At 40.1% G+C, this 15670-nt stretch overlaps 1 protein-coding gene across 3 annotated transcripts in view; it reads left to right on the top strand.

Annotated features, from left to right (window-relative positions):
- Window positions 1-15670, top strand: part of KIAA1328 (KIAA1328 ortholog) — a 260762-nt gene that overhangs the window by 170423 nt on the left and 74669 nt on the right. For all 3 annotated transcript variants that reach the window (XM_075532526.1, XM_075532527.1, XM_075532528.1), the window contains one exon: window positions 6488-6595. In XM_075532526.1, coding sequence (XP_075388641.1) covers window positions 6488-6595 — 108 coding nt within the window. The remainder of the gene's footprint in view (window positions 1-6487; window positions 6596-15670) is intronic.

The raw sequence follows: 15670 nt of genomic DNA, 5'->3' as shown, positions 1-15670 counted from the left end.
GAGCTTTTATATATCATTCCTGAACTTGCCATTTAAACTGCCCACTTCAATTAAATTAATGAATTTAGTAATATGTTCTATATACAAGACTTTGTTTATGCTGCTCAGGAGGTTTGGGGAAACACACTGCGAAGGCAATCTGTAATTGAATCCCAGATGAGTTGTACAGAATTATTATAGTCGTTCAGAATTTGTGGATGAGCCTGTCTTTTGGAATAAATTTGGTATGACATTAAGATTTACTTTAATTGTGATTAACAATTCATGCTGACACCTTGATATTAAATGATGATCAATAAGGGCTTTCAAAAGGATGCCGTCTCTGTGAGTCCTTTCAAGATTGATCGGAGAGGATTGATTTAGATTGCTATTCATCACTGTGCCAAGGACCACCTGAAACCCTCTTTGGGGCAAAGCAGTGTATATGAAATGAATAAAAGTCAAGGCTATCTATAAAGACTGGCTTTGGTCTCTAATTTTCACAGTATGCTCTAATTACACTGGGATGGTACTGCCTTTACCACTTAAAAAATGCATCACCTTGGATGAGTTATGTGCTTCTCCCTCGCTTTCCTTCTCTGGAAAATGGTGTAGGTAGGTGATTGTCAGGAGCAATGGGATCACAATTGTCAACTGCAGTGATTAAACGATAGCCCCTGTTGTTGTCATTACTACGGCTGCTTCCGAGGTTCCTGAGACTGCTTCTGTTGCCACTTCCATTTCATCCTTATAGTGGCCTCATTGTAATGCTGCTTGTCCGAATCGACCTGCCAACCTGTGTATGCCCAAGTATCATTGTTAAACTGCAAATTCGAAAAGAAAGAAAAAGCAAACAAAACACACTCCCCTCCTGTCCGTTCCAGTTCCCAGGAGCCCTCTAGGACGGCATAGACCTGCTCGTTGGGTTGTCTGAGGGAGTAACCTCTACAGGGCAGACAGCCGCCTTTACCGCTCTGACCTTGACGTTAACAGCCCATCACTTAACGCCCTGGCCTTGTATAGTTAGTTGCATTTGTAGGACTAGTGTCTAAAAAATGTCTTATGACAATGATGAAAATGTCCACAGTATGTTAAAAATGTTTTTATTTCTGCAATTTGCTTTCATAGTCAAAAGATGCAGTTGGTGTTTTTTTAATGCTCCAATAACACTATTTGTTATTTTTAATCATTTTATTGGAAGTTCTTACAGATATTATAAGTCCATAACTCAATAAGATCAATCATAATTGTACAATTGCTACCACCATCAGTTTCAAAACATTTTCCTTTGTCTTGAATTCTTTGATATCAGCTCCCCTTTATCCCCTCCCACCCCCACCTGGGGACCCTGGGGAACCCTTAATATATGTATATATTGCCGTATCTTACACCATCCAGTGTATCCATTCACCGGCAATTCTGTTATTCCTTCCTCGTGAGTGGGTTATGCCATCATGGTTGTTATCAGTGCCCCTTCCCCCACCCCACTTCCTATACCCTCAGGGGGTTATTATTCCCCTGACCGTTTCTGAAGGGTTATTTACCATATATACTCGTGTATAAACCAAGTTTTTTTAGCACATTTTTAATGCAGTTTTTGTAAAATTAAGTGCCTCGGCAGATATGTGGGTCGGCTTATACTCGAGTAGATACAGTAGCTTGTCTTTTGTGCGTTGAACAATCTCAATTATACAAATGAACATAAGCAGGTTTAACAAGATTGATTAAGTTAAACAAGGACCATAATAGTAGGGGGAGGCACTATGAAAGAAACATATAGTCATGTGGTTCATCAGTGCTATACCGCACCCTAGATTTATCATGCCTTCCATGTGGCCCTTCTCTGAGGGACTGTCCAATTATCTTATAGATGGGTTTTGGGTCTCCACTTTGTCCACGCTCCTTCGCATCAATTTGATTGCTTGGTTTTGAACTTCTGATACCTATTCTCATTGGCACCTCATGATCACACAGGCTGGTGTGACTTTGTTGCCTCCCTGCTAGATGGCCGCTTGTTTAACTTTAAGATTCCAGATGCTATATAGCTTTTAATAGCCAGGCACCATCAGCTTTCTTCACCACATTTACTTATGCACCCATTTTGTCTTCAGCAATCGTGTCAGGAAGGTGAGTATAATGCCGCATTATTAGAACAAAGTGTTCTTGTACTGAGGTAAGATATAGTAGAGCCCCAAGCCCATCTGCTTCCTTGTTGCATTTACATGTATATACATATATAGACAAACACACCTATCTTTATATTTTTGGATGTTTACATATACCTATCTATATTTATACCTATATATAATTTTTACTTTTTTCTTTCTTCCTGCTTCACTATCATGTTTACCCATCATTCACTTCTCAGTAATTCCTCTCATATACATTTCAAATGATCAAAAACAGCCATCACCATCAATTTTAGAACCCTAGTTATTCCCATATCCCTGTCATTATTGACTCACCACTCACTGCCCTCTACATCCTCCCTTCAACCCCCCTAACCATCGGTCCCATTGCGGTCTCCTTGGGGTGGCTTTTCCTACCTATCTTACATTGATACAATATAAGATATTGTATTATATCTCATAATACAATAAAAATAAAACATAATCAAGTAATTGTTTTTAAGACCGTACAAATAGTTCCAAATCTATCAGTCCAATCTCCTTTTCCTTCAGCGTTCCATATCATGGTACCCCCTTCCCTAACAGCACTCACACCCTTTTAGTCCTCAGCATTCGTAACTGAAAGGTGCGCCTCCTGCAGTCCCCATTGCTCTCCCTGCAGTCAGGGGTGAAGCCGTCTTGTGCCCACCCCGTTACACCTTTAGACTTATAGTGTGGACCCCTGTGAGTCGCCTCAACCACTCAGATGAGATGCCAAGTACTGACCCCTGAGTCAGAAGTCTACAATCAGGATTCCTCAGGGACTTTGTGTCTTTGCTCCCATTGCTGGTCTACTACACTCCCCTCTTGATTGGCCCTCCAAAAGATGCAGTTTCAACAGATAACTACAGAACATACTTTTACAGATAAACACAGAACAGTAAACAGAACCACAGAACATGCTTTAACAGAGAACCTACTAAGCTGCAGGAATGGACAGTGAGTGTCACATATTTGATGCTGTAGTCACGGTTAGGTGCCACTGAGTTGGTTCCAGTGTACAACAGAACAACATATTGTCCAGGACCGTGCTAGCCTCACCGCCACTGTCATGCCTGAGCCTTGGTTGCATGCACTGTATTCAGTGCCCTCATGGAAGGCCTTCCTCGCTTACACGAACCCTCTGTTTTACCAGGCATGAAGCCCTTCTCTAGGGCTGAGCCCTCTTGACACGTCGAAGTATATGAGGTGAAGTCTCACCCCCGCGCTTCTAAGTAGCATTCCAGACAGATTGGTTCGTTCGTCTGCCAGCCCGTGCTATGCTCAGTATCCTTTGCCAACACTTTAACTCAAAGGCATTTTTCTTCTGTCTTCCTCATCCAGTGCCCCGCTTTCACATGCAGATGAAGTGATGGAAAATACCGTGATTTGGGTCAGACAGCAAACACTTTAGCCTTTTTAGCAGATTTTCCAGTCTCATCTGTCATTTGATTTCTTGATTGCCACTTCCCTAGTTGTTGATAGTGGATCCAAGTAAATTGAAAAATTTAACAGCTTCAATCTTGTCTCTGCATATCATGATGCTGCATATTGGTCCGATTGTGAGGATTTTTGTTTTATGTGGAAGAGTAATTCCTATGGAAGGGTCTAGCCTATACATTAGCAAGCGCTTCAAGTCCTCCTGGCTTTCAGGAAGCAAGCTTGCTATCATGTGCATAGCTCAATGGCGTCTCAGTCTTCCCCCAATCCGGACGCCACATTCTCTCCATAGAGTCCAGCTGCTTGGATTATGTGCTCAGCGTACAGATTGGATAACTGCAGTGAAAGGATGCAGTCCTGACACACCGCTGTCCTGACTTTAAGCCATCCAGGACCCCTGTGTGCTATTTAAATGCCTGCCCTGGGGTCTGTGTAGAGGTTCCACATGAACACTATGAAGTGTTCTAGGATTCCTACTCTCTGCAATTTTGTTCATATTTATTTTCATTCATGCAGTCAGAAGTTTTTGTAGAAAAACAAGATCTTTATGGAATCATCTGCTTTCAACCAAAATTCATCTCTATCAATCATGATAGCAGTCACTCCATGTCCTATTCTGAATCTGGCTTGAATTTTTGCCACTTACCTTTTGATATATTGCTGCAATTGTTTTAAAATTATATTCAGTAAAATTTTACTTGCGTGTGATATTAATGATATTGCCTCATAGTTTTTGCAATCGGTTAAGTTACCTTTCTCTGGAATGGGCACAAATATGGCTTTCCTCCAGAAGGTTGGGCATACCTGTGTTAGTGCTTCCAGCATTGCACCATGTGTTGACACACCTCAGTTGGTACTCCATCACGTCCTGTATCTTCTTCACCAATGTTTTCAGTGAGATTTGGACTTCTTCCCCAAATGCCATAGGTTCTTGATCACATTCTATTTCCTGAAATGGCTGAATGTCAACAAGTTCTTTGTGGTACAAGATCCATGTGTTTCTTTCATTTTTCGTTGGGTGCTTTCTGCATCATTTGCTATTTGCCCATAGACTGCTGCAATATTACAATTCAAGATTTGTTGTTGTCTTCATTCCATTGAGCTTGATGTCACTATAAAACTATACTTTGTCTTATCGAGTTGACCTCTGAACTTACCTGTTCATTTCTTTTACTTCATGATTTCTTCCATTTACTTTAGCTGCACTACATTCAAATGCAAAGTTCAGAATCTCTCCTGGCATCTATTTCGATCTTTTCTTTTTCCTCCCCGTCTTTTTAATGAATTTTTTTTCGTTCTCGATGTATAATATTCTTTATGTCATCCCACTTATGTTCAGTGTATCAAATATCTTCTTAAGATGGTCTCTAAATTCAGGAAGGATATACTTAAGGGCATACTTTGGCATATGCGGACATGTTCTTTTTGTCTCTCGGCTTCGATGTGATTTGCATTGGAACAATTGATGGTGTGTTCTGCAGTCAGTCCTGGCCTTATTCTGACAGAAGAGGTGGAGCTTTCCCGTAGCCTCTTTTCACAAATACAGTTGACTTGGTTCCTGTGGTTTTACTCCAGAGTTCCACATGAACAGCTGCTGTTTATGTTGTTACAAAGAGGTGTTTGCAACGACTAAGTCCTTGGTATTCTATCATGTGATCTCCAGCATCATTTCTGTCACCAAGGCCATTCTTTCCAGCTACGAATCCTTCTTTGTTTCCAAATTTTCATTCCAGGTACCAGTAATGATCAAAGCATCTTGGTTGCATGTTTGATCGGTTTTGGAGTACAGAAGTAGTTTTCAATTTTGGCATTAGTGGCTGGTGCATACATTTTAATATTAGTCTCGTGATTAATACTCGGACTTTTCGCAGACTCCTTGTCATGCTAACACCTTCAATTCCCCTTCTCGGCATGTGTGCTGGGTCGGGCTAAATCAGGAGCCCTGTTGGTGTGGTTACTCATTGAGCTGCTAACTGAAGTGTCAGCAGTTTGAAACCACCAGCCGCTTCACGGGAGAGAGAAGAGACTTCCTACCCCAGTAGAGCTCCACTCTCAGAAGCCCACAGCAACCGTTCCATTCTGCCTTACAGGGTCGCCTTGAGTTGGAATCAACTCAATAGCAGTGAGTTTGGGTTTGTTTGTTTGTTTTGTTTTGTTTTGTTTTTATGGCTCAAATAGTGTTGACATGTAGAATATCTTCTAGTTCTTTTAGGGGAGTTATCTGTTGTTCTGAGGAAATAATGTTAGCCAGGGAGTTATTGCACCAGTTCATCTAAATTATCAGTATGAGACCTGGGTACTTGCCAGATTGGATAGGGTCAGTGATACATTGTGTTGCTAGAATTCCCATGTATATTCTGGTGATCAAAATATATGTGCTTAGCAATTGATATGGACACACTTGACATATTCAGAATTACAGATATCTTGGGTGTTCCTACATTCTCCTTAGGTACCTATAATTTTGTATATTTAAATTATATTCTAACCTACCCAATCTTCTCCTGCTTCCCAAATATGTCATAAAAAACCTATTGCCATTGAGTTGTTTCTGACTCATAGCAACCCTGTAGGATGGAGTAGAGCAATTTCGTAGGGTTTTCAAATCTGTAGATCAGACCGCCACATCTTTGTCCCATGGAGCAGCTGGTGGGTTTGAACCACGGACCTTTGGTGAGTAGTCAAACTTTTCATCACTCCATCACCAGGCTTTCTTTCCCTAGATAATGCCCATTTAAATTCCTATGACCCCAATTTGTGTTTACTTGCCTTTGGGAATTTCCAATTTATTTTTGACAGATTGAGTTTTCATTTGAAAATAAGTCACAGCAGTCTAGCTGGAAGAATATGGCCATCCAAAAGCTACCATTTAGCCTGTTAGCTTCTAGCACATGCAAAATTCTCAAAATTTACTTTTACAGGTTAAAAACGCAAGCTATGTTTAAACCTGGAGAAGTGGCTGTTGATGAAGAACTCACAAAACCTCGAAAACAAAGTCTGGAAACGAATGGAAGTGACTCTGGACCAAGGTAAATGTTTTAAAAGTACAAATTATAAAAATGAAATGAGATCTAAAAATAAGCATAAAGAATAAAATAAAAATAATTTATAATTCTACCACTCAGAGATGGTGCTTTAAGCCTTTTCCCCTATCTTTCTTTGTCTGATACTGTATTCTATATTAATAATTGGGATCAGATTATACATAATTTGGATTTTTGTTTTTCCACTATATCCTTTTTTCTGATGTCATTAAATACTTTATGACATTATATTAATTAACTAAATCAACAAATATTTGTGTGGCCACTATGCCCCAAGATTTATCTATCAGCCTATTGTTGGATAATACAGAGTTTTATAGAGTATGTTTTGAAGAAATGTTTTACTTTATCTCTACCTATTTCCTTGCTATAAATTTCTTACATGCAATTACTAGCTCAAGTAATACATGGATCCTTTCATGATTCTTGATTCATATTGTCAAATTGCTTTCCATAAAAGTTGAATTAATTTGTACCCCGCAAACAATGTTTGAGATGACTCGTTTTAAACCATTTGGGAAATTTTTAGTCATTATTTTATGAAATGTTTTGTTTGAATCTAGACTAAATTTTATTGAATGTAGACAGGGATGTGATTCACAGCTATTTCACCTGAATGGCAAACCTCTTCCTTTATTCTATTGAACAGCAATAGCAGATCCGCAACCTCTAAGACAAAGAAATATCCTGCCTTGCAGTTGGGATGGGATAAGTATGAGGAAAATATGGTCAGAGATCTGTCAAACATCAAAAGCACATTGAGGGCAGCGCACAAACATGTCGCCTAGGTTGATGAGAGCAGCACAGATGTTTGGAAGAACCCATGGTTTACGCAGCTGCTAAATGTCTGCATGACAACCTTAGTGTTTCGAAAACCATCTAACACATTCCTCTGCTTTACATGACAGGCCTGCAAGAATCATTTCCTCCCAAAAATAATCCTTTCTGTGTTGCTTTTAGTTTTTTGTTGTGAACTGGGTGAACGTTCAGAGAGCAAAGTGGTTTTCCATTCAACAAGTCATACGCATTTGAATTGTGGCGTGGATTGTAAGCCCCACGTAGAACAGCCTTCTCTCTACATCCTCCCTGTGCATGCAGGCTTCAGTTGTCCTTCTTTCCTGCCGTTTCTGCCCTTTGTCTCTGGCAGGTGCTGCTCGGTTCATCTTGTATGGTTGCATCCCTCCCTGATGCTATTGTTCCTGATAGCCCTGTCCATTGTTGAAGCACCTCAGGCTAGAGAGTGTCTAAGAGCCATAGACTTAAGGGTTCCACCTGTCTCTATTCAACCAAGAAACCTAGTTTGGTGGTTTTTAGTGATACTGCATTTTAGGTGGCACCATTTAAAGTGATGTGTCTGACCCAAAGCTTTCGTCCACGTAGTATCATCTCTAGGATAGCTTGGAAGGAGAGAACACTAACTCATTAATGAGGAGCCCATAGAATGACAGACTGGTTTGAAAAACAGAATAGTATTAATCATCATAGCAAGGAGGAATGCTGGGATAAGATTGCCAATTTACTTATTGAAATTGCTCATACCATAAGGCAGCAAAATTATAACTTATGGGTTATTATCTATCTGACCAGAAAGTTCTTGGCACCTCTAAAAAGTCAACAATCATTTACATTCCTATTGGTCTCTTACAACTCAGTATTGAGTCAGTTGAAAATATCCTAATCCAGAGTCAAAACAGGAATAAAGGGGCTTCAAAATTTTTGTGAAATGGCAACCAGTGTACAAATGTGCTTGACACAATAGATGTATGTATGGGTTGTGCTAAGAATTGTACGAGCCCCCAGTAAAATTATTTTTTTAATTTGTGCGAAAAAATATGAAATATAATGAAAATTTCTCCAGAACTTCATGGAGCCCCCTATGTTTCAGGGATTGTTGTGTTGGTTCCAACTCACAGAAATCCTAGGTACAAACAGAACGAACCCTGCCTGGTCCTGTACCATCCTCAAAATAACCCAAGCCCAGAGTCACAGCCACTGCCTCACTTTGCCTCCTCGACATCCTTCCTCTTTCTCACCGCCTCTCCAAGCATGATGTCCTCCTCCAGGGACTGGTTTCTCCTGTTAGCGTGCTCAAAGCATGGGAGATGAAGTCTTCCCATGATCCCTCACGGGGCATTTCTTCCAGGACACATCTGTTTGTTCTTTTGGCAGCCCATGGTACTTCCAGTATTCTTCACCAGCACCATGATTCAAACAGCTATTCTTTCACCGCCTGCCTTATTCATTGTCTAACTTTCATGCGCATATGAGATGATTGAAAACACCGTGGCTTGGGTCAGATGCATCTTAGTCTGCAAAGTGACATCCTTGCTTTCCAATACTTTCAAGAGATTTTGTGCAGATTTTCCCAATGTGGTGCATCATTTGCGTTCTTGACTGTTGCTTCCGTGAGCATTGCTTTGTGGATGCAAGGAACATGAAATTCTTGACAACCTCAGTCTTTTCTCTGTTTAATATGATGTTGTCTATTGGTTCAGTTGTGAGGATTTTGGTTTTCTTAACAGTAAGTTAAGGTTGAGTCTTTGAACTTCATCAGCAGGTACTTCAAATGTTCTATGATTTCAACAAGTCAGTTATGACATATGCTCATGGCAGATTATTAATTAGCCTTCCTCTGATCCTAATGCCCCATTCTTCTTCATGTAGCTCAGCTGCTCGGATGATTTGCTCAAACTGTGTAAGTATGACAAGACAACCCTGACAGGTACCGTTCCTGAGTTTAGACTACGTACTGTTCCCGTACCCTGTTGCACAACAGCCACCGGTCTGTGTACAAGTTCTTAATGAACATAATGAAGTGTCCTGGACTTCCCATTCTTCTCAGGGATATGCATAGTTCGTTATGATCTACACAATTGATGCCTTTGCCTAGTCAATGAAACACAAATACACATCTTTCTGGTATTCTCTGCCTTTCGCCAATATCTGTCCAAGGTCAGCAATGAAATTCCTCCTTCCATGTCTTCTGATTCCAAGTGGCTCTGCCTCCTACCATGTTCTGCATTGGGTGGTGATGTTCTAGAATTAACATGTTATTTTTTGTTACAGTTTCTGTGTTTCTGCTGAGATTTTTGATTTCTTTATTCATTACAAGCATATTTTCCTTTATATTAATAATAATATTAACTGCTTTAAAATCCTTGCCTGCTAATCCTAATACCTGGGTCTTCTAGGGGTTGGTCTCCTTTGACTGAATTTTCTCTGGAGTGTAGGCCCTGTTTTCTCTTTTCCAATGTGTTTCGTTAGTAATTTTGGATTATATCTTGATCATTGTAAATGACTCTGGAATTCTGTTGTATTTCTCTTAGAGGCGTTGATTTGATTTTCTTTGAGTTAGTGGACAGTTAGCATGACCGCACTTCAGCTCTAAGCATATTTCCCTAGAGCAGTGGTTCTCAACCTTCCTAATGCCACAGCCCTTTCTACAGTTCCTCATGTTGTGGTGACGCCCAACCATAAAACTATTTTTATTGCTACTTCATTACAGTCATTTTGCTACTGGGCGACCCTGTAAAGGGTTGAGAACCGCTGCCCTAGAGCAAGCTGCAGTGGAAGGAAAGCCTGTGAGGCCCTCCCCTCAGCTTTGCTGGGCTGCCTGCACTGCGCTGTCCATGGTAGCCCAGGGATCAGCCAGAGAACCGGCCAGAAGTGTTGCATAGTGTTCCCATCCCTGCCTCTTTCTTTTCCAGCTGCCTTGGTCACCCAGAAGGCTGGGGCTTGTAGCTAGCCAGACTGCTGGTTTTTACCAGAGTATCCCCTGCCCCACACGGCAATGGCCGGGGCTTGCTCTAAGGTTAAAACTTCTGTTATAGTTTCTTTGTTGGGGGGCGGGGGGGGGGTAATGGAAACCCTCCCAGTGCTATTGTCCTCTTTCAAGTGCCAACTCTGGCTCTTCCAGAGCTTACAGTTGTTACCTGACCTGTGGGAGGGCTGGTCCTAAAGGAAGGCATTATAAGAAGCAGAAGATTTTTTTTTCCCATCTCACTTTTGCCATAATTTCCTTTTTAACTTAAATTGTATGACTAAGGAAATCAAGCAGTGCATAATTGAAAAAGTCAGTGAGTTCTACAAGGACTCAAAAAATTGCAGCCTCCTGTATAACCACTTCCAGTATCCATTTAGCTTTAAAGACACACAGCTTTGACTGTTCTGGATGTTTCCTCATTTAACTGTTTTATCTAATAGCCACAGTTCTGAAGATCAAGCTATCCAGGCATTGTAGTTTGGCTTCTCCTTGTGGAAGTTGGAGATTTCCTTCTCCTACATAACGGCAACGGGGCTTCAAAAAGCCGATGGAAATACAATAAAAAGATACTGGAATCTGCTTATGAACTCTTTGAAACCCCTCCTCTTTGTTTTGTCCCTCTTTCTTTCCCTTAGTCCCTTGCTCCCTTTCTACACCCACCCCTTCATCTCTTCCTTCCTTCTCCAACGCCCTCGATCACACACACACACACACACACACACACACACACACACTTCCTCCGTCTGCCCTGTCATTAGGGAGCCCTGCTGGGACAGTGGCTAAGTGCTTGCCTATTAACCAAAGGGTCAGCAGTACCAACCCACCAGCTGATCCGCAGGAGAACGTAGTGGCGCTCTGCTTCCATAATAATTATAGTGTAGCCATATTGTAATCTGTTTACAATTAGACTGCTAATACTTAAATCATCAACTAAGCCATGTACCACACTGTTATTATATTTATTATTTTCCCTACAGTTTATAAATATTTTCATTGCCAAAAAATACTTTATTCTCCAGTAGTGGTCCCTTTTTAAATACAAGAGCCCAGTCTCATTTTATATATATATAGTATTTTTCTTAATTATGAGAATATTAATAGTTTTTAAAGCTTCTTGTATTTTCTAGTGCACTCTGTATCCTCCAACTGTAAGTTTCGTTTTTCCAAAAATTTTTCATGTTCCATTTTTATTTAAAAGTCAAACATTTTTAACCCTAAGTCTACCCTAACCCTCATCTAATCCTAACTAACTCTAAGTCTAAACCTAACCCTGACCCGAACCCTACATCTAATCCTAACCATTAATTTAAATAAAAAAGTCAAACTTTTAAAAATTAGAAGCTCTCAATATACATGAACAGGGGTTGTCAGCTGATGGCTGTTACCATGGGATATTCATGTAGAAATCCAATTGTTTTGCTTTAGGAATTCTTTCTTGTCGGTATTTATGGGTCTTTTCTCTTAGGGTGATCAGTTTCCTTAAAAATAATTCTTCTGCCTTAGTTGGAAGAAGTATTTGGTCCTTGTTTAAGCTTGGCTCCCTTTGTAGGGAGCCCAGAGGAGGGAAGAGGAAAAGGGTCCATTATTTATTATGTTGCTTTTTATTTAATCTCTCTTTTGGGAGCTTCTATAGGAGCTCTGGTAGTGCAGTGGTTACACTTTGGGCTACGATCTGCATCTTCCAACAGCTCCTCAGGAGAAAGACTTGGCTTTCTACTTCTGTAAATAGTCACAGTTACCTGCAGTGATCGCTAGGAGTCCGTCAGCATTGACTCGCTGACAGTGAATTTGGGGTTTTTTGTTTGTGCCAAATTTCTATTATCTTTTAATTCCATATTCCCACAAACTTTCTGAGGCCCCTCACATACCTCCTGTAACTTATCCAGTACTTCCTCCATTATTTCACAGCCAAGTTGTTTTAAAAATATATCATTACCATCAAGCAATACTGTAATAAGCATGCCAATTCTTGTTCATATGGTTTAGCACTTTGGGTTCTTTAGAATAAATTTTTCAAAATGAAATTTCTAGGTCAAATATATTAGAAATTATAATAGGCCATTCCAACTTTCTTTCCTGAAAGGTTGTGGCAATTCATACTTGCCCTTGTAATTGATGAGAATTTTTGTCCCTGCTGGTTCAGATGGGTGTAATGAATGTTGTAGAGAGCAGAAATCCAGACATAAAGATGGTCTTGCTTTAAAGCAATAGGTGCATCATGGCATGCATGCCCTAAATTTAAATAGTGGTGACAAAAAATAAGGTAAAACTGCACTGCTTCAGCAAAAGAAGCCGCTTTTTTCCTTGTGTCTCTATTAAGACCATAGAACCTTTGTGGTAGTTAATATGCATTATAGGAGTTGAAAGAAACCCCGGACAACTGCTTCTGATGTCTCGCAGCCAGCCATTGTTAAACCAAGAATTCTCACTCAACAGCCTTTAAACTATTTAATCTAATGTGAGCCTACCAGAGGTAAGAGACAGTGGGCACTGAGTTCATCTGTCTCCGTTACTCGCATGCCTGTGGAAATGTGCTGTCTGCACTAACCACAGAAAGAGGGAGGGGGAACACTTCAGCCTAAACAGCCTTTGTAGAACTGTTTCAATAATAATGCCTGCTGATTTTAGAAAATATAATCAAGAATTATTCTGGGAAATGACCCTCCTCCTACCTTGCAGGCTCTTTGATTTTGCCAAAAGAATTCTCTGGGTAAAATTTAATGTTAAGCTAAATTTTGTTTATTTTGAAATTGACATGATCTTAGTATTAAAAATTCTGTGTATTTAAAAGATTAAACTTACTCAAGTGAGGCATTAAGAATTTGGAACTAAAATAAATGAGATAATGAGGAAGTGAAAAACATATTTTTTATAATTAACAGCTCATTTTGAGTTAATTATATACAATTACCAAAATCTAATTGCAATTTATTTTCTATTATCTGTGGAAAGAATCGCAGGCAAGGGAGCTCACATTGCTGCCTTCCTGCATAAATGCTATAGAATGAGAATAAATACTATGTGAGGCCATAACGACAAAGAAGAGCAAACAGCAGGCCACAGCTGAGCCAAACCATTGGAAGATAATTATCACATGAAAGATGGTAATGACTTAAAAAGTCACAGGCAACTCTGATTGCTTATAGGCCCTATGGTTTGTTGTGGTGTTTTTTTTTTTTAGTTAGTTTATTTTTTGGTAATAATGCCTATATTTTAATATTAGTTTTATAATTTTTATAATTCTGCTGAGTCGTAGAACTTGGATTATATATGTGTTCCCATATAATACTGGAAAAAATTTAATGTTTTTTGAACATTGTTATGAATTGAATTGTGGTCCTCCCTCAATTATGTGTGGATGTGTGTTATAATTCCCACCCTCTGTGCCTGTGGTTATAATCTCATTTGGGAATGGGTTGTCCTTGTTATGTTAATGGGACATAATTTGGAATGTGGTCTATCTCAAGTCCAGTCAATCACTCATGGAGTAATGCAGTTATACAGACAGTTCCCAGCGCTGCAGAATAGAGACCGCTAAACACACCCACGAAGAGATTAAGAAAGGGCTTTTGTAAGAGGTAATAGTTGAAATAAGCCCTAGAAGATTTTGATTGATCAGGGGTACCTCTTGCTTGGGTGAATGGGCAGACGAATGTTTTATTTGTTCATTCATTCCAGGTAGAAAAAAAGGTTGTCAGAGTCTGAGTGAAAAGGAAGGAAAACATATTGTGTGTGGGGCACGGCAGTTAATGCTATTTTAGCGGGGCCAGAGAATAAAAGAAGAGGCTACTAAAGGGGAAATAAGCTTACATGATGAAAGATGAAAAGTTTTGACCCTATGTGATAAAGGAATAGAAAGAGGGGGAAAAAGGCAGGGAAAACAAACTAATGGATTTTTATGACAATGATTGATTTGGTTTGAACGACCACTGGAATTAGAGTCAATACTGCTAGGGGTTAATCTTTCCAGTATATACCTCAGTTTCTTTCATATTTAACTTTTGATGATGATTATATTGGCAGGACTTTCAGGGAAAACTATATAGCATAAATAGTTAAAAGGATCTAATTCTGGAGAAATTAAAGTTAGAGATTTGGATTTGGGAATTTTCTGCTTTGGGACTGCACCTGTGAGAATGAGCATTAATTTCTGAGAAAAATGTGGAGAGAGAGAAATTTAAATAGAGTCTTGAAATGCCTACGTGTGGGAATCTGAAAGACTCAGGGCGAGAGACCATGTGAAAAGTTGACAACAAAGTGGGCTGGTGCCGAGTCATGGAAATGAAGGAAGAGAAGCAGAAATGGTACTTTGAAAAGAAATGTGTTTGAGGGAGGATAAATTTAAGGCTAGAAATGACCTCAATTTTATTACTCTGGGGAGGTGACTTGGAGAGAAAGAAACTGCAGAAAATAAATAATTGATGAAGCGCAGTCCTAGAAAATGTAGCGGGATCAATTCCATTCACTTGGCAAATTCTTGGCTGTCTGCTCTGGCTTCTCTTTCTCTGCTTGCACCGGTACCCTTCCTTCTTCTTTCTACACCTTGTCCCTATTTGACCTCACCTACCACCCGTCTACTGATGACTCCCAGCTTCAGGCTGCAGGCCTGACCCTGTTCCGAACCACTAGGCTTATGGACTTCGTCATCTACAGTGACATTCCCCACTGGGCTGACAGACATCTCACAGGTTACAAAGGTAAACCAGATCCTGTTGTCCTTTTCCTCTGCCCACCTTAAGCTCCTCTCCCCAGCCTTCCTCGGTTAAACATCACCAGCTGCTCACGCCAAAAAAAACAAAGTCCTCAATTTCTTCCATAAGCTAATTTTTTTCATTATGTTCTACCTCCAAAATACAAAGGAGTACCTCCCCCCACCTGAAAGGAAAAAAAAAGCTGGGGGGAAGCTCCAGTGGGCCAAAATGTCATAGTCCACATTTTCCCCCGCTACACTAGCATTGAGCAGCTCACTCTGAGTTGGTGCCCCCAGTGGAGTCGCCTGGGAAGGTTCTCTCTGGTCACAGTGAATTTTTTCATGAAAGCAGTTTCTCTTGAAGCTCAGGTTTTTTGGTTGTGTTTTTGTTTTTGTGTGTGTGTGGTGGCTGATTTAAGAAAACAGGGTGTGGCTGTGAAATTTTGCTTCCTGCTCAGGAAAAATGCTGAAGAAACTGCTGTGATGTTGAACACAGCTTATAAGGACAGCGCTATGGGGAAAAACTTGTGTACAAGTGGTCTTCTCATTTCAGAAAAGGTGAAATGTCATGTTGATTCATGACAAACCTCGTTTTAGACGTCTGTTA

Source organism: Tenrec ecaudatus, chromosome 15 (genome assembly GCF_050624435.1).
Source record: "Tenrec ecaudatus isolate mTenEca1 chromosome 15, mTenEca1.hap1, whole genome shotgun sequence".
Taxonomy (NCBI): Eukaryota; Metazoa; Chordata; class Mammalia; order Afrosoricida; family Tenrecidae; genus Tenrec; species Tenrec ecaudatus.
Note: the sequence above shows the minus strand (reverse complement) of the source record. Positions and strands in the feature narration are given on the sequence as shown.